Source organism: Panthera pardus, unplaced genomic scaffold (genome assembly GCF_024362965.1).
Source record: "Panthera pardus isolate Hobbes unplaced genomic scaffold, ASM2436296v1 HiC_scaffold_13, whole genome shotgun sequence".
NCBI lineage: Eukaryota > Metazoa > Chordata > Mammalia > Carnivora > Felidae > Panthera > Panthera pardus.
The window spans coordinates 77,043,994-77,063,507 of NW_026526688.1; the positions used below are offsets into that span (position 1 = coordinate 77,043,994).

A 19,514-nucleotide genomic window follows, 5' to 3' on the forward strand; every position below is an offset into this window, starting at 1 on the left:
CTAGATGTGGTCTTGAAAAAGAGGATACTTTTTATGTATTTTTACTATGCAGTGTATATCTTTCATTTATAATAAAAATGACTGCTCTCCCAAATTTTAAAACTTGGGAGAAACCTAGTATCTAAAATTCAGCCGTTGTCATTGTTTTGAATCTAGGAAAATTATCACACATGAGCAGAGTCAGTATAACAGGCAAAAGAAAGGCAACATCTTCTAATCAGGAGAACCTTGGGGTAAGGATGGGGGCAGGCAGATGTTATTGAAATTAAAAGAATTTGTATATAATTAGGCCAAAATATGCTTTTGATTTTGAATACACAGGTGTGATCCTCCCTCTTACTGTGAACAAGATTTGGGAGAACATTCTTCTTTTCAGCACAAGTAATTTGGAGTGAAAATAAGACATTTTGGTACAATTTTTCAAAGTTGTAATTTATTGAATGTACACTTTAGCAAATTAGTAATAGTTATAAAGTGAATTACCTTCATATTTGGGTAAATGATAATTATAGCATAGTATAAAATTCTTCTTGATTAATTTTATTACATAAAAATACTATATATATAGTATATATACACATAATAATTTTTTTCAGCAAAGCACTTTCTTATGGAAGAATGAAAAATCTTTTTTACTTTTAAAAAATTACTTTGAACATATATTAAAAACTTGTATTTAAAACGTTTAGTATTGGGGCGCCTAGGTGGCTCAGTCGGTTGAGTGTCCAACTCTTGATTTAGACTCAGGTCATGATCCCAGCATTGGGCTCTGTGTGGAACATGGAGCCTGCTTGAGATTCTCTCTACTCTGCCCCTCTTCCCTGTTCGCACTGTCTCTCTTTCTCTAAAATACATACATATGTGCATATATTATGTATACTGTTTAAGTAGAACTCATGCTTATTTTGACGAATAAGGGCATAGCCTTTAGGGTTTGACAGATCTTGATCTAAGCTCTAAATTTATCATAAGTCAGCTGTGTAACCTTAGGCAATTTACTTAACTTCTTTGACCCTTAGTTCATTTTTAAAATGAAGGTGATATGTTGTAAAGTTCTTAAGATTAATTGTGGTAAGATTTATTAAGAGTTTATTTTAGAGTCGCCTGGGTGGCTCAGTCGCTTAAGTGTCCAACTCTTGATTTTGGGTCAAGATGTGATCTCAGTTTTGTGAGCTCGAGCCCCACATCGGGCTCTATGTGACCACGCAGAGCCTGCTTGGGATTCTCTGCCTCCCTCTCTCTCTGCCTGCCCCGCCCCCAACTCATGCTCCCTCTGTCCCTCTCAAAAAAAATAAAATAAAATAAAAAAAGAGTTTATTTTAGCACCTGACTCATCTCATGCAATATCAAACATATTGGATATAGCTTTTTGTTTACATAAAAATAACACACATACATCTTTCCTCTTTTTGTCGGTTAAGACTTAAGATGCATCATTTTTGAAGATGAGAATCTTAATATTTTTGCATGATCACTGTGTCATTTCATTTATGGTTTAACTTCTAACAGGGTTCTTCCTTTTTTTAAAAAAAAAATGCCCAATTGAAATGTTTTTCAAGTCTAATGATCAGGTGATTGTCAGGCATTTGGAGGACAAGCTCATTTTTACCCTGCTTAGTTAATTATTGTGATTGTAAACAAAGGATGTACAATTCAAAGTCAAGCAACATTTCACATGGATGACCGAGGTGATAATAGCTTAATTCCTGCTGGATCTTTTTTCTTTACTCTGGAGAGTTCACACTGACCTTGTCCAAAATCTGATGACCTCCCTATTTTACTCAACTGTTTGGAAAGCCAGGCCTGCCATAGCTGGCCCTGAGGGGGTATCCTAAAGACCACTGAGTCACTGACCCATGTCAAGACTGGATTTAAAGTCTGATCTACAGGACCTCTGAAATAGTTATACATGGGGCTTATTGTACACAAAAACCCTAACTAGCTTCATTTTCTGCTTATAAAATACCTTAATGAAGTATATTTTAAGTGTTCTTAATAAAGTCATATATTTAATTTTACCAAGTTTTTTATTGCAGATCATTTTTTTAGACTCCTTGTAAATATTTTTTCTCAAAGGTAGTGTGTTACAACTAAACTTGAATGTTTTAAAATGTGAGCAAAACATGTTGTTAAATCATAGCTAAATGTAATGAATACTATCCTGGTTGATGAAGGGACCAATGCAGTTGTGTTTTAATACTTTTAAAGATTTTGGTCTTTTGGGCAAAAATTCCACATACTTCATAAAAAATTTACTTTAAGCTGTAACAGCATGTTATTCTCTGTTTCTATTTTGTCAAACCTCAAATAATACTCAAATGTTGGTATTTAAGAGTTTTGAGTTACGAGAATTGTCCTAAAAGGAAGCACATGCCAACCGGTAAGGTGTTAATATTTAAATTTGGTTGGATGGGAACTGTCTACCTTAACAGTAACTTTGTGATAGATCTGTGATAGAGAAAGGAAAAACTTTCTTGTGTTTATTTTGTTCTTCTTCTGCACAAAAGGAAATGACTATGCCATTTTATGAATATCTAGTCAGTATTCTGCAGTTTATAATATGATGATGTCTTTTATTTTTATATAGGAGTTGATTCCTGAATTTTATTATCTTCCTGAGATGTTTGTCAACTTCAATAATTATAATCTTGGAGTGATGGATGATGGGACAGTAGTGTCTGATGTTGAACTTCCTCCTTGGGCCAAAACCTCAGAAGAATTTGTTCGCATAAACAGACTGGTAAGATAGTAATCATCTACTCTGTCTGTCATGAGCCTTTTCTCAAAGTATCTTTCATGTGTTGGTATAATCATTAACCCTTGCTCTTCTCAACAAAATTGTAGTTGATAGAGATAACTGAAAGTAACAAAATAGTTCATGAATCTCCATATATATTTTATTAAATTTTATTGACTTGAAAAGTATAGTGGTTTTTTGTACTTTTATGTGAAATGTAGGTTACTAACCTTCATATGCACATGATAATTCAGAATTATAAATCTGAGCATGAGAGGGAGAGGGGCAGAGACAGAGAGGGAGACACAGAATCCAAAGCAGGCTCCAGGCTCTGAGCTGTCAGCACAGAACCCAGTGTGAGGCTTGAACCCACTAGCCGTGAAATCATGACCAGGCGCCTCAGAATTATAAGGGAAATTATAAGTAAAACTGGAATTGTATGCTTCATGAAACATGAGTTTCTTGTACTAGGTAAAGAACGTAATCCTGTGCTCTGGGATAGAAGGCCACTGCACATTTTGGTAATAGAAAAAAGATTTTCAAGTTATATTATTATTATCTTTAATTAATATATATATATATAAAATATATATATTATATTATTATCTTTCTTTAAAAGGAAATCTTCATGTAATATTCAGAACATAAAAATTTAAAAACTTAAAAGCCCAGTAATCATTATTTTCTTCAGGCTCCTCTCTAGTGAACTCTTTAAAATCCTCTCACGTGGGTTCTAAATTATTTTATGAAAAAGTTCTGTCTGTCCGTTTTTGCCTTTAAGTTTCATAAAAGTTTGGAGTCTGGGACCTTTATTCTCAGTTTTTAAAAGTAGAATCTCGGGGCGCCTGGGTGGCGCAGTCGGTTAAGCGTCCGACTTCAGCCAGGTCACGATCTCGCCGTCCGTGAGTTCGAGCCCCGCGTCGGGCTCTGGGCTGATGGCTCGGAGCCTGGAGCCTGTTTCCGATTCTGTGTCTCCCTCTCTCTCTGCCCCTCCCCGTTCATGCTCTGTCTCTCTCTGTCCCAAAAATAAATAAAAAACGTTGAAAAAAAAAAATTAAAAAAAAAAAAAAAAGTAGAATCTCTGTCATACTGATATTAAAAGTGAAATCTAGGAGCACCTTGCTGGCTTTGTTGGTAGAGCAACTCTTGATCTCAGGGTTGTGAGTTCAAGCCCTATGTTGGGCAGAGAGATTAGTTTAAAAAAAAAAAAAAAAGAAAGCTAAATTCCATCGTGTCTTTAATTTACACTTAAGGAAAATTATTGCATTTTAGTTTTCTAAATGACATTTCTTACCTTTTATACTAACATTTATATATTTTTTTAACTTTTGTTTATTTATATTGAGAGAGACAGAGACAGTACAAATGGGGAAGGGGCAGAGAGAGGGAGAAAGAGAATCCCAAGCAGGCTCCATGCTGCCAGCGCAGAGCCCAATGCAGGGCTAAAACTCACGAAACCGTGAGATCATGACCTGAACCAAAACCAAGAGTCAGATGCTTAACCGCTGAGCCACTCGGGTGCCCCTCAACATTTATATTTTAATCCTGTCTTCCAGATCCTAATTGCAGTCCCATTGTTACTGAAATTTCACATTTTATGTATATTGGAAGTAATGCAGGGGAAATGGAAAGAACATAGTCCTTGGAGTTAGACCAACTTTCTAATCTTGAATAAATCACTTTGCTAATTATGGGACTTTAGGCAGTTTAATCTTTCTGAGCTTTGGTTTCCTTATATGTAGTCTGAAAATTATGAATATAAAATTGTAATTATGTATGTAATATTTTTTGGCTTACAGTAAGCACTTAGAAAGTAGTACCTAACATCATTCTATCATAGTCCTCAGGTACATGTTTTATTTTACTTTTACCCCATGCAATTTGGAAGATTATAATTCAAATGAGAGCCCAACACAAACATTGTAGGAGTAGCAAACATTGAAGGAGATGTCAGACTTTTAAATGTGACAGTTGTCTATGGCTGTGTGATTCCCTCCCACCCCTCAGAGACTATTGGAAGTCAATAGAAGGTATAGTTATACCACAAGTTCTTTTTTTTTTATTTCAGTAATTGCCCTTTTGAAGTACATTTATTGAGGTATAATGTATATACCATAAAATTAATCTTTATTTTTTTTAACATTTATTTATTTATTTACTTTTTCTTTTTTGAGAGAGAGAGTGTGCACCTGCAGGGGAGGGGCAGAGAAAAAGGGAGAGAGAGAGAGAATCCCAAGCAGACTCTGTGCCGTCAGCAGAGCCTGATGTGGGACTGGATCACATGACCCATGAGATCATGACCTGAGCCAAAATCAAGAGTTGGATATTTAACAGATTGAACCACCCAGGTGCCCCAAAATTTACTTTTAAAAGTGCACATTGCTTTGAGTTTTAGAAAATTTAGACAATTGTATAACCATCACCACAATGCGGCTTTGGAACACTTACATCACTTGTACCTGTTTGCAGTCAGTCTCTGCTCTGGGACTTTTTGTCTCTATAGAGACATTTTTTTCTAACTTTTTTAGAAATTTTATATAAATGAAATCATGTAATACGTGCCTGGCTTCTTTTATTTAGCATGATATTTTTGAGACTCACCCATGTTGCATGTGTATTACGGCATATTGTATTGCTGCATAATATTCTATTGTATAGATATAATACATTTTATTTATTTACCAGTGTATGGACATTTGGGTTTTTCCAGTTTGAGGCTATTATGAGTATTTGCATATGTCTTAGGGTGAACATCTGGTTTCATTTCTCTGGGATAGATACCTAGGAGTTTCCTTGTTGGGTCACATGATAAGTTGCTAAGACTTGGTATTGTCAGTAGTATTTATTTTAGCTGCTCTAGTAGGTATTTCGTTATAATTTTAATTTGCATTTCCAAATGACTAGTTATGTTGACTGCCTTTTCACAGGCTTATTTTGTAGTCATCTGTGTTTGTTTTTTTAAAAAAATTGTTTTTAATATTTATTTTTGAGAGAGAAAGAGGGAGCACGCACATGTGCAAGCGGGGAAGGTGCAGAGAGAGGGAGACAGAGGATCTGAAGTAGGCTCCTCCTCACTGTGAGCACAGAGCCCAATGCAGGGCTTGAATCCACAAACAAGGAGATCTTGACCTGAGCTGAAATTAAGAGTTCGCTGCTTAACCAACTGAGCCACCCAGGCACCCCCTGAAGTGTTCTTTGGAACTATTCGTATCTTTTGCCTATTTTTAAGTTGGGTTGTTTTTCTCATTATGTAATGTAAGCAATCTTTACATATTCTTTGTGAAAGTTCTTTATCCGACATATGTTTTGTGAATAATTTTCTCCTAGTCTTGTCTTTTCATTTTTAAAAACATGTTCATTTATTTGTTTTGAGAGAGAAAGAGAAAGAAAGAGAAAGAGAGAGAATCCCAAGTAGGGTACACACTCATCACAGAGCCTGATGCAGGACTCGATTCTGCAAACCATGAGATCATCACCTGAGCTGAAATCCAGATTCGGAAACTTAACTAAGCCACCCAGGTGCCTCTGTCTTTTCATTTTTTAATTTTTCTTTTGAATCACCATTTAAAAAAAATGTTTCACTATTAGGTAGATAGGAAATAACATTTATATAACATTTGAAAGGTATAAATAATCATTCTCATTCTTCAGGAATATATTTTAAAGAAAAAAGCTTAAATCATGTTCAGATCATTTTATTATTGAAACACTTTCTTAAATATGATTTAAAATTTTAAGTCTCAAGGGAGCCAAATCTCGATTAATTATTACCATATTTAGTACTATTAAGAGTATGAAGAGGTTTGTTAGAGTGTTTACTTAAATCTGGTCCGAAGGAAAAAAACATTTGAATAAGTTATATTAAAAGCTTTTCAACATTATTTTGACAATTAAGAGAATTTAATTGTGTAAATTGGGCAAGCCCCTCTCTTCATAGTACTTCCTATCTCTGCTCTCACAACCTTTACCTCAGAAGAGCCAGATCTTTCGGGATGGGCTTCCCAAGGGCACCATGGAAAAGAAGGTTAACAAATTGTTTTCAATAAGATTTAGGTTTTTGCCTGCCATTTTGTATGAAATTACATACAAAATAGTATTTTACAACTGCATGTTTATTATAACTTAGAATTAACTTTATTAAGCATTTGTGCCAGTGATTCCTCTGTGAGTTATACAATGTCCTCATAGTTCAGGCTCTGAATGAGCTTTCATTCTTAAAAGAACTGTATAAAAATTTCATTGCAAATTAAATGCAAACATAGAGTCAAATATCAAATCTCTCATCTTTTACATTTGTAACTAGGAAAGATACTTGATTTTACTTACATGTATCTTTATGAAAGAATTCAATAACTCATTCATTCTTTCAGAAATATTTATTATACACCTGTGATGAGCAAAGCTCTCCTAAAGTGCAGTCTGTATTGATTCATTTTATAATTTTCTCTTCACTTTCTACAAGTGATTAAATTATTAGTATGGTATTTTATGTATCTGTTAGCATGTTATCAAGTAAGGATTTTATCCTCCTCCTCTTTTTGGTTGCCTCTTCAAGTCCACAGATTTTATGCAATGATTGTAGCTCATGAAATGCATACTACTTTGATCTGTGACCTTTTTGTGGTGCTAATCGGGTTCCTGATATCATTATACCTTACTCATTAATCATATTTCCTGCAGCCCGTCAGGCAGCCAGACAGCACAAGTCCCTGTTTTCAGCCCTCTGTTGGCAGGTTTCTGCTTTTCCAGATTATTACAGACGATACTTTGGCTTCTCATAGCCAGAGCCACATCAAGCTGTGTGTTACAATTAAAGTCAGATGGTCCTCAGGTTGAACAGGGATATAGTGTTGCAGCTGTCTCTCTTCCTGGAACAAACCAGCACCAAGAACAGATGATCTATAGGACAGTGAATAATAACAGATTGTACAGTACTCGCTGGTAGCAGGGGATCACAGAATTAATTAACTGACATACTCGTTTTAAGATACCCAGCACGTCTTTTTAATGTATTTGTTTGCCCAGATATTAATTCAAGGGGATAGGATATTTTTAGTAGCATGATTTTGATGGTGGACCCGTAATGCCACATTTTCTATTTTTGTTAGAGGGCCCTAACTACTATCTTACCTTAACCAATTTAATTCTCAGAGCTTTCTGCAAGTAATGAAGATCTAAATGTAGGATTGGCAAATTGGCTAAAGTGTAGGATTTATGGACAGAAGACAATATCCTGTGTATTTTAGAAGGAAAACCCACCTAGGTCTGATTAGTCTTTCAGGTAAATAAATTATATTTTCTTTGTTCTGAACAATTAGAATCAGGGTAAAACCCAAACAATCTTAACTACATCCCAGAGATTTGCCTGTGTTATTTAATATTACCTGAACCAGAAAAAATTTTTTTATTCCAAAACTGCTTCAGAAATACAAATGAGAAACAGGCTTTCATACTTTAAAATAATATAACACTGTATGAGTTCAGACTGCTCATCAATTATCTTTACGATATAATGCTCATGTTATGGACCTATATTATATTGCCTCTTACAACCCTGGAGTTTTAAGTTGAAATTCAAGAGACAAAGAAACCCATACTCTGAACAGTAATGATAGGTCTCTTTATAAAAGTTGAAGTGGAGCATTTTGTTTTAGCCAAAGGATGTATAATTTATTCGCATTTTAATAAAGATAATTCTTTCATTTACAGGTATTTATTGAGCGCCCATGTTTGTACCAGCAAACTAGATTCAGTGAATAAGACAGATGATATCCCTACTCTTTTGTAGGTTACTTCCTTTTTGATAACTTAGATTTTTGAAGTAGAAGCTTCTCAAAGGCTGAGAGGTGGCATGAATCTAATAAGCAAGGCTTCTATTGATGGATTATCCTGAGGTTTTCAGTTAGAATCACATTTGCTTTTGTGTATCTTCTATAGCTTTTGTCTTCTCTACTATTTCAGAATGGTGACATGAGTAGTTACGTCCTTGAGAAGGTAAAGAAAAATAAAATGAGTATCTTATCTCCTTTTCAGATGATACATGGACAAATTAAAAATGATGATATCTTTTTATATTATTGTCTGAGAAAAACATTTTCAGATTTCTCAACCAACTTTGTTTTTTTCTTATCTATTGCTAAGATTTAAATTTATTCACCTTAAACCTTCATAGATCTTTTATCTCTGAAGGAATTAGGTCAGTATTTCATAACTTCTTTTGAATTTGGAAAATTTACAAATCTTAAGCGATGACAGAATAGTTGAGACTATAAATCTCATGTCCTTAATGAAAAACTGTTATATGTACATAATGGCAAGAGCTGAAGCTTGAGATGACTGAGTTTGAAGTGATACAATTTTACCATATTATGTCCCAATTTTCAGTGTTTAGCAACACTGTAAGGTTGAGAGGTTTGAGATTTGAAAGGGTTTGTACTTTTTTTTTTTAACCTTTATTCACATCTTTGCTTCCATTTTTGAGGAAAATGGCATTAAAAAATCTTTCTAAAGAGAGCTGACCAGGCAATATTTTTCTGTTCTTTGGGATAGAATCAACAGGGGCTAACATAATTTTTTGATACTGTTCTTTTTCCTGTTGACTTTTCATTTTCTACATTGATAGTGATGTGGCCAAGAATGTAAACAGCCATGATGGCTGTAGTTGGTGATCATTCTCAGCTATGGACATAAGCCTCCCACCCTTTCTTTACTCCCTGCAGTGGTCAGATCCAGAACTCTGGGGGGTGGAGCAGATATGTGTGAAGTTTGAAAAAAAAACAAAACACCAAAAATACTGTTGGTTTGCTTTTGCTCCTGGTATGTAACTTTGAAAATTCTAGTTTGAAAAGGACATCTAAGTAGAAAAAAAGATGTTTGATGTTGTTAGGTTATTAATTCTCCCCAAACTTACTTATAAATTAAATGTAACTATCAATTCAAGGCCCAATAGGTTTTGTTTGTTGGAATATGACAAACTGGTAATAAAGGACAAAGGACCAATTATGGCCAAGACCTTTTCTGAGAACAAGAACAGGTTTGGGGGCCTTGCTGTATTATATATCAAGAATTATTATAAAACTATAGTAATTAGGGGAAACCAGGAGAAAGTAGACTAACTGAAGTGAACACAGAACCCAGAAACAGGCCAGGACATCTATTATGTTGCAGATCTTTGGGGAAAAGAAGGACTTTTGATTTCATGCTGAGATAGTTACTGTATTAGTTTCTTGGGTGGCTGTAACAAAGTACCACAAACTGAGTGGCTTAAACAACAGAAATTTGTTGATTCCCAGTTCTGGAGGCTAGAAGTCTGAACAAAGTTCAGTAGGGTTGGTTCCTTGTGAGTGCTGTGAGGGAAGAATCTGCTTTAGGCCTTTTTTTCGTTCATATGCAGTCATCTTCTCTCTGTGTCTTGTCTCTTCACAGCATTTTCCCTCTATGCACATCAGTCTCTGTGTCCATATTTCCCCTTTTTATCAGGACGCCACCCATATTGGATTAGGGACTCACCCTACTCCAGTATGACCTCATCTTAACATAAATAATTACGTAAGTGATGATCCTATTTCCAAATAAGATCATATGTTGAGTTACAGAGAAGTTAAGATTTCAACATATGAATTTGGGGGAATATAGTTTATCCCATAATCATATCAATATGGAAAAAATAGATCAGAACTGTTCTTATGCCACAAACAAAAATTAAAGTATATTGATGCTTTAAAAATGAAGATAAATGATAAACTTTTAGGAGATAATACAGAAGGATTCCTTTGTGAAATAGGGAAGTTTTCCCTATTTGAAATAGGGAATAGGGATCTTGAAATAGGGAAGTTTTCCAAACAAGAAACAAAAAGTGAAATATGATATATCACATTAATTGGATTTTGGATATTAAACCAACCTTGCAGTCCTTGAATATATCATACTTGGATGGTATAAATCTTTTTAATATATATGGTATTTTGTTGTTTTTGTTAATATTTTGTTGAGAAATTATTACTTTTGAGGATGTTTGCATCGGTGTTCATGAGGAATATTGGTATATAGTTTTCTTATGATATCTTTGACTTTAATACCAGGATGATATTGGTCTCATAGAATAAGATATGGTTAAGTGTTTCTCTTTCCCTACTTTCTGAAAGACATTTTGAAAATATTTGGTGGAATTCACCACTGAAGCCACTGGACATGGGCTTTTCTTTGGAGGAGGATTTTTATTGTATTGTATTGTATTTTGTTTTAATTTATATTGTTTTATTTTATTTTATTAAGTATTTATTTGTTTTAAGAGAGAGAGGGAGAGAGAGCACATGAGTAGGAGAGGGACAGAGAGAGGAGAGAGAGAAACCCAAACAGCCTCCATGCTGTGCTTGGAGCCCGATGTGGGGCTCAGTCCCACAACCATGGGATCACAACCTGTGCCAATATCAAGAGTTGGATGGTAAACAAACCAAGCCACCCAGGCGTCCCAAGAAGGAAGACTTTAAATTACCAATTCAGTTTTGTTTTTGTTTTTGTTTTTTTTACTTGTTACATGTTTATTCAGACTTTCTAATTTTTTTCTTCACTCGGTCTCAGTAACTTGTATGTTTCTAGGAATTTGTCCATTTAATCCAATTTATTGGTTCAAAGTTGTTCATAATATGCCTTATTTCAATTTCTCTAAAGTTAATAGTGATGTTACCTCATTCATCCCTGATTTTTGGTAATTTATATCATCTTTTTTTACTAGGTCAGTCTTGCTAAAGATTTGTCAGTTGTGTTGATCTTTTCAAGGAACTAGCTTTTCATTTCATTGGTTTTTCTGTATTAGTGTTTCTGTTTTTTCTTTCATTGGGGGATCACCCTAATATCCATTATTTCTTTCCTTCTGCTTGCTTTGGGTTTAGTTTTCTTTTTTTACTAGTTTCTTCATTTGGGAAAGTGGGTTTTTATTTCTTTCTTTCTTACTAATACTGGCTTTTATAACTAGAAGTTTCCCATTATGTACTATTTTTGCTTGCATCCCCTAAATTTTGATATTTTGTTTACTTATTTTCATTTGTCTCATAACATTTTCTGATTTCCCTTGTGATTTCTTTTTTGACTTATGGAGTATTCAGAAATATATTGCTTAGTTTTCAAACATTTATGAATTTTCCAAATTTCCTTCTGTTTTTCATTTCTAATTTAATTTCATTGTGATTGGAAAATATACTTTGTATAATTTCTGTTGTTCTAGATGTGCTGACACTTGCTTCATGATCTAGCATATGGTATGTATTGGAGAATTCTCCAATTGCCCTTGAGAAGAATGGGTATTCTGCTATTGAGTGTTCTATAGATGTCAGTTGGTCAGATTGTTTTATTGTGCTCAATAAATTTATTTATTTATATAGAAGATATATCTTCTATATATTCACTGATTTTCTATCTATTTCAGCCCATTTTTACTAGTGGGATGTTGAAGTCCTCAAATATTACCATCTCTTCTGTCAGTTTTCGTCTCGTGTATTTTTGATGTTAGGTGTATATGTTAGTTTCCCATGACTGCTGTAACAGATTACCAAAAACATGGTGGCTTAACACAACAGAAATTTATTCTGTGAAAGAAGTCCAAAATGAGTATTACATACCCTTCAGAAGATCTCCACCTCTGCCCTCACATCACCATCTCCTCTTCTATCTGTAGTGAAATCGAAGCTAAGACAGGAAAAAATACTTACTAATTTTATTTGCTACTCTTACCTTGATAGAAATATTCCAAAATGAAAAAAAGTATCTCACATACTCAGCATCATGTAGGAAAGAGATAATTCCCAAGTAGAAAAAGTTCTGTAGTATTGAAGTTTGTATTTTCAAATACCAATGTTTTTCACGGTTTCTCTTGAAAAAAAAATCTTTTTATAAAATGGATTACACATTTCCCTGTCTCTTAAGCAGAGAATTCTGAACTTAAATAGCCTTTTGTGGAATACTCATTGTTAAATATTCAGATATTTTCTGTGATGTCCTGAAAAGTTATTGAGATATATAAAGCTTTTTGTTCCTTAGCTAAAATGACCCACATTCCTCTGCTTTCTTTTAGCTTTTCTGTCAGCATTTCAGAGTTCTTTCCTGTGTCAGCTGTCACTTCCTATCACTTTTCTCTGCTAAGGTTTCCATCTTTCTTGGAGCTGTTATATTATTTTATGCATATATGGCAAGGTAAAAGTCTGAAGGATGACCTAGTGACTTCCACCTTTAAAGCTCATAAGCCTTGTACTTGTTTTCCTCGTGGCCTTCAATTGCCTTGAGTTTTGATATGTTCCAGATCCTCTGAAGACCTGAAATCTGAATTCTGGATAAATGAAACATAAACTGTATTTTGTTTAGTGACATATTATTATGTTTTATACAAGCAAAATAAAGTGAAATGATACTGTATCCTAGGTATACTACATTCATGTTGGAAAAACATCCAAATCTGTGTTTATTCTGGAGTATAAAACTTTCAGTGACTTTCTGCTAACATTATTAATATTTTGCTAAAATATTAACATAACATATAAAGAGAATTTTAAATTTTGTTAGAATAATAAAATAATTCTTCCTCACATATACTCCATCTATATAATTCTGAAAAGCGTTGTGTCTAATAGTGATTTCTCATCCCTGCAGACTTCAGCTTAGTGTGTAAGTGTGGGAGAATGCAGATTTCTTTTTCTCCTGACCTAGGAACATAGAGTAGTTGGTAGCTTCTAGCTTCTAGAATACCTACAAAAGTTGTGTTAGCATCTAGGTTCTAGAATAACTTCTAGTTCCTAGGTTATGTCATTATTTTCTTACCACAGTCCCTGCCACATGCTATTCCTATTTATTGCAATGTGACTCTACTCCTTTTCTAACCAAACTGTATCTTAAAACTCATAACCTTACCCTTCTTACCACCACCTCCTCAAAAAGCAAAATAAAACAAAAACTTGCAAACAGCTTTTCTCGTAACTCTCATCTTCCTCAAAATCTTTCATAAAAACCTGTACATATTACCCTATGGCCTTCCTATAACTCGTTCTCAATTTGGTTTTCTACATGTATGACTCACAGGCTGTTGGTTACTGGACCTTCTCTTCCTTTTTATAAATAGAATCCTGGTTTCAGGTGTAAACTGTATCACTTACAGTAGTGTATTTTATTTTTTTTTAATTTTTTTAATGTTTATTTCTGAGGCAGAGAGAGACAGAGCATGAGTGTGAGGGAGGGGCAGAGAGAGAGGGGAACACAGAATCTGAAGCAGGCTCCAGGCTCCGAGCTGTCAGCACAGAGAGCCCGGGGGCTCAAACTCACAGACTACGAGATCATGACCTGAGCTGAAGCCGGACGCTCAACCGACTGAGCCACCGAGGCGCCCCATAGTAGTGTATTTTAAAATGTAGCACATGGAAAACACAATCTGTATCAGAATCCCCTGGAAGGACAGTTACTTACCCATACAGTGATTTTTTTTTTGCTTATATTTGTATTTCTGAAAAGTTTTGGCTGAGAGAGAAAGTGCTAGCCAGAAAGAAGAAATTTGCTTATTACCTTGACAGTTATTTTCCTTGTGACAAATAATTTTGCTTTATGTGTTACCACTTGCATATTTGTTTAGTGCAAGTTAATAACCAAAATATCCATCAATAATTGGGATGTGAAAAAAATTTAGGCAATGGCCATGTTAGACTGATTCCTTTACTCTCCAATACAGTTTTTCCCACTCTCAGGCTGCACAGAAATTCACTAATGCTTTCTTCCAGTACTTGCTTCCCTTTTTCACATTTAGGTGTCTGATCCTTGGTTTCTGGTATGAAAAACAGATCTAAGTTTATCTTTATTCATACGGTTAGCCATTTATTTTGAAGTTCATTTTTTCCCACTGTTTTGAGGTTGGAAGGGAGTGTAAATCTCCTTTTCTGGCAATTACCACTGAACCCCCAGGATAGTACAGAATAAGTACCAAACAAATAATTGATGAATAAATATGTGAATAATTTAATTCATTTCTTTAAGTTGTTGAAGTACCTTAATGTGCTGACTTGAGGGAAAAAAAATAAACAAACCTCATTTTTGGTGAATTTAGTGCTTATCCAGAGCAATTTAAGTTCTCTAGAGGTTAGAATTAAGAAGGAGAAGGAGGAGGAAGAAGAGGTAGATTTTATAGAAAATTTAACCTTTGTGTAAATCATCTTAGTAATGTGCTGCCAGTTACAGTTGGAAATTCTCCTTTCTGCCAGGGACTAATGACAATGGTTGAAGAAGAAAAGTGAGACTAATGGGCTCACAATGTGAGACTGGAAGTTGAATTCACAGATGAATGCTTACTCACCTAGTTCTTCTCATGACCACCGTTGCTTCTGGCAGTGCTCTGTAGGGCTGGGAAGACATTGCCTCCGGCAGCTTACTGCCTTTGTTTCTGACACTGAGTCATGTCACCCACAGTGGCAGTACACCTGAGAAGTTATCTTTGCTGTGGGTTTTCTTCTGCCTGTGGATGCTGTCATGTAACTCTCTGCACAGTGATACCCAATAAATGACTGATTACTGTGGTATTTATATCTGTTTTATTTGCCAATAAGTGGTACATATCCAACAAATCTTTTTCCAGCTAAAACGTTTGTGTAAACCAGCAAATTTCCTTGGTTATAGTAGCCAGAAAGTGACCTTTTACACACACACACACACACACACACACACACACACACACACAAAAAAAAAAAAAAAAGGAAGGAAGGAAGAGGATTGTTTCATTCTTTTCCAGCATGATTATTTTTTATGGTCTGGTTGATTCTTTTCACTCTATATTTTAGAACTATCATTAGAAAATAAACTTTAGGTTGTATATCATAGTACCTTCAATGCTAAGGAACAATGAATGGTTGTGAGATTATTGTATAAATATGAAAAAGTAGTCTAGTTTTCTATTAACAGGTATTTCAAATAAGTGTTAGGATATTTTCTGTAAAGGGTAGATATTCTGGTTTCTTTTTTTTTTTTTTTTAATTTTTTTTTTGAGAGAGTACATGTGTGAGCGGGGGAAGGGCAGAGAAAAGGGGAGACAGAGGATCTGAAGCAGGCTCTGAACTGAGAGGAGAGAGCCTGTTGAGGGGATTGAGCCCACGAACCATGAGACTGAACTGAAGTCATACACTTAACTGACTAAGCCACCCAGGTACCCCTGTGGTTTCTTATTTTTAAGCAAAGGCAAATTTAGTTTGCATTTTTTTGTAATAATAAATACTATATTAAATGTCATAGTGCTTGAATTTTACATGGTACATCTCATATTTTTCTGAGGTATTTTAGAATTCCTTGCTTAAATCCATTCCTGAATTTTCTTTTTTCTTTCTTCCCTCTTCCTCCCTTTTTCTCTTTTTTTCCTCATTTTTTGTTTACATATCTATGCCCTACTTGAACATGAACATTAAAATTTTTTTCTACATTTTATTTGAGAATATTTTTAACCTACAAAAAGTTGCAAGAATAAAAATAGCACATAGAACATTCATAAGCTCTTTGCCCAGTTTATTGGTAAGATTTTACACCCCTCTCTTTTTTTTATCTGAGCTTTCTCCTTCTCTTCTGTTCTCTTCTCACTCTGTGTGTGTGTATACACATATGATACACACACACATATCTAAATACAGCTGACCCTTGAATAAAAGGGTGCTAAGGGTGCCAATACCCACCCATTTGCAGTAAAAAATCCACATATAACTTTGACTCCCCAGAAACTTTGAATCTCCGAATAGCTTACTGTTGATCAGAAGTCTTACCAATGTCATAAATAACCAACACACATTTTTCATGTTGTGTGTTATATACTGTATCCTTACAGTAAAGTAAGCTAGAGAAAAAATGATATTGGGAAAATTATAAGGAAGAGAAAATACATTTATAATACTGTATTATATTCATACTGTAAGTTCATATATTTATTGAAAAAACACGTATAAGTGGACCCATGCAGTTCAAGCCTATGTTGTTGAAGGGTCAACCATATATGAATATATATATAAAATACACACACACAATACTTTTACTGAATCATTTGAGGGTAAATTACATGTTTCATGATCCTTTACCCCCCCAAACTTTAGTATATGTGTCCTAAAAATAGGGATATTTTCTTATATGACCACAGTAACACTTACCATTTCATAAATTTAAATTAATCCAGTACTTTAATGTACTTTCCATATGTCTCTTTTGTTAGTTGACTTAATAATGTTCTCTGCAGAATTTTTACCCTACACTACAGGATCCATTGTAGTGTACATTATTACTTTTAGTTGCCATGTAAGTTCTTAGAAGTCACTTTTCCTATAACCCTACTGTACTGGTTTCCTGGGGCTGTTCTGACAAAGTACCACAAACTGGATGCCTTAAAGAACAGAAATTTATTGTCTCACACTTCTGGAAGCTAGAAGTCTGAGATCAAGGTGTCCACGGGGTCATGCTTCCTCTGAAGACAGGAGGGCGGGACCTGTTCCAGGACTCTCAGTTTTGTAATTCCATGTCTTGCAGCAGCATAACTCTGATCTTCATATGGCATTCTCCCTGTGTGCATGTCTATATCTGTGTCCAGATTTTCTCCTTTTTATAAGGACACCAGTCATTGAATTAGGGCCTACCAATTGACTTCAGTTTAACCTCATTACCTCTCTAAAGATCCTGTCTCCAAATAAGGTCACATTCTAAGGTACTGGTGGTTAGAACTCCAACATCTTTTTAGGGAGAACACAACCCATAATACTTAACCTTATACATACATATTAAATATGTGTATTATTTTGCTAGGGCTGCTGTAACAAAATACAACAGACTCGGTGGCTTAAACAATAGAAATTAATTTTTCCATGGTTCTGGAAACAAAGTCCAAGATCAAGATGTTTGGCAGGTTTGGGTTTCTTCTGAGCCCGGTTCCTTTCCTTGCAGATGATTGTCTGCTCGCTGTGTCCTCACATTAACCTGTCTTTTCTAAAACATTCTTTGAAATAATCTTTTTATGATCCACTTTTTTTTTCATTAAGCTATATTACAGTTTTCAGTTAGACTGAATAATTATACCAGAAACTTATATATAATGGATTCTGATTCAAATCCCTCTTAAAAGTAAAATGGCATATGTTGTGATCCAGATTCCTTGAAGAAATTTCATTGCATCTAGGAGCACATCAGTTGGATGTTTATGGATCATTCTGAGAACATTCTATTTGGCACCGTAAGAAATCATATAAAACAACTATTTTTTTTCACCCGTATCTAGATTTTTATAAATTGGGCATTCCCTGAATTGGAGGCTCTCACGAATGCTGTTTTTAAAATACCTTAGTGGTTACTTATAGTCTTTCAGATTTTATAACATATATAAGGTTTACCAACCTTGTGTAACATACAAGATCCTTCTCAAGTCTCTGCCTACTTCCCCAACTTCAACTCTTGCAGAATATAGTCATGCTGAGTGACTTAAACTTCTCCAAAAGTTGTATATTCTCTCACATTTTATAAGCTACTTACTTTGCCTGCAAATATTCCACGTGGCGACCCCAGTGGATACACACGCATACTTCTCCCTCACCCTTCTCTCTTTTACTGCCCCTCCTCTCCCACCTTCTATTTAATTAATTTGTTGATTGTTATAATTACTTCACAAAGTATACCTATGTGCAATCATCACAATGTACACTTTAAACATATACAGTTTTGTCAGCTGTACTTCAATAAATCTAAAAAATATAAATAATGTTTATGTATATGATATCTATACATAATAAAAATGTAAGGGAATACACCAACACCTTAATAGTTGATGCTGGGGGAGAGTTTGTTTTTCTCCTTTCTTCTAAATTTTCTTTAGTGAGTAGCTTTTTTTAATATATATATATATAACTTATTGTCAAATTGGCTAACATACAGTGTGTAAAGTGTGCTTTTGGTTTTTGGGATAGATTCCCATAGTTCATCGCTTACATACAACACCCAGTGCTCATCCCAAGTGCCCTCCTCAATGCCCATCACTCATTTTCCCCTCTCCTCCACCCCTCCATCCACCCTCAGTTTGTTCTCTGTATTTAAGAGTCTCTTATGGTGTGCCTCCCTCCCTCTCTGTTTGTAACTGTTTTTTCTCCTTTCCCTTCCCCCATGGTCTTCTGTGAAGTTTCTCAAGATCCACATATGAGTGAAAACATATGATATCTATCTTTCTCTGACTGACTTATTTCACTTAGCATATGCCTTCTAGTTCAATTCACGTTGCCGAAAATGGCATGATTTCCTTCTTTCTCATTGCCAAGTAGTATTCCATTGTGTATATAAACCACATCTTCTTTATCTATTCATCAGTTGATGGACATTTAGGCTCTTTGCATAATTTGGCTATTGTTGAAAGCGCTACTATAAATACTGGGGGGTATGTGTGCCCCTATGAATCAGCACTCCTGTATCCTTCGGATAAATTCCTTCTGCTGTAGCTGGATCATAGGGTAGTTCTATTTTTAATTTTTTGAGGAACCTCTACACTTTTCCAGAGCGGCTGCACCAGTTTGCATTCCCACCAACCGTGCAAGAAGGTTCCCATTTCTCCACATCCTTGCCAGCATCTGTTGTTTCCTGAGTTGTTAATTTTGAGTAGCTCTTATTTTTAATAAAAATAAGTACATTGTGTTTGCAAAATGGTAACGGGGGTATATTATATATTAGAAAAAAGTTTACTAGTCTATTTTTTCAATCATTCTAGAGAATCAACTATTAATAGAATACAAGGGTCATTGGTTTATTT

At 34.7% G+C, this 19,514-nt stretch overlaps 1 protein-coding gene across 6 annotated transcripts in view; it reads left to right on the forward strand.

Annotated features, from left to right (window-relative positions):
- The window catches only part of LRBA (LPS responsive beige-like anchor protein), a 781,419-nt gene that overhangs the window by 633,735 nt on the left and 128,170 nt on the right, over positions 1 to 19,514 (forward strand). For all 6 annotated transcript variants that reach the window (XM_019441290.2, XM_019441289.2, XM_019441291.2 and 3 more), the window contains exon 47: positions 2,588 to 2,740. In XM_019441290.2, coding sequence (XP_019296835.1) covers positions 2,588 to 2,740 — 153 coding nt within the window. The remainder of the gene's footprint in view (positions 1 to 2,587; positions 2,741 to 19,514) is intronic.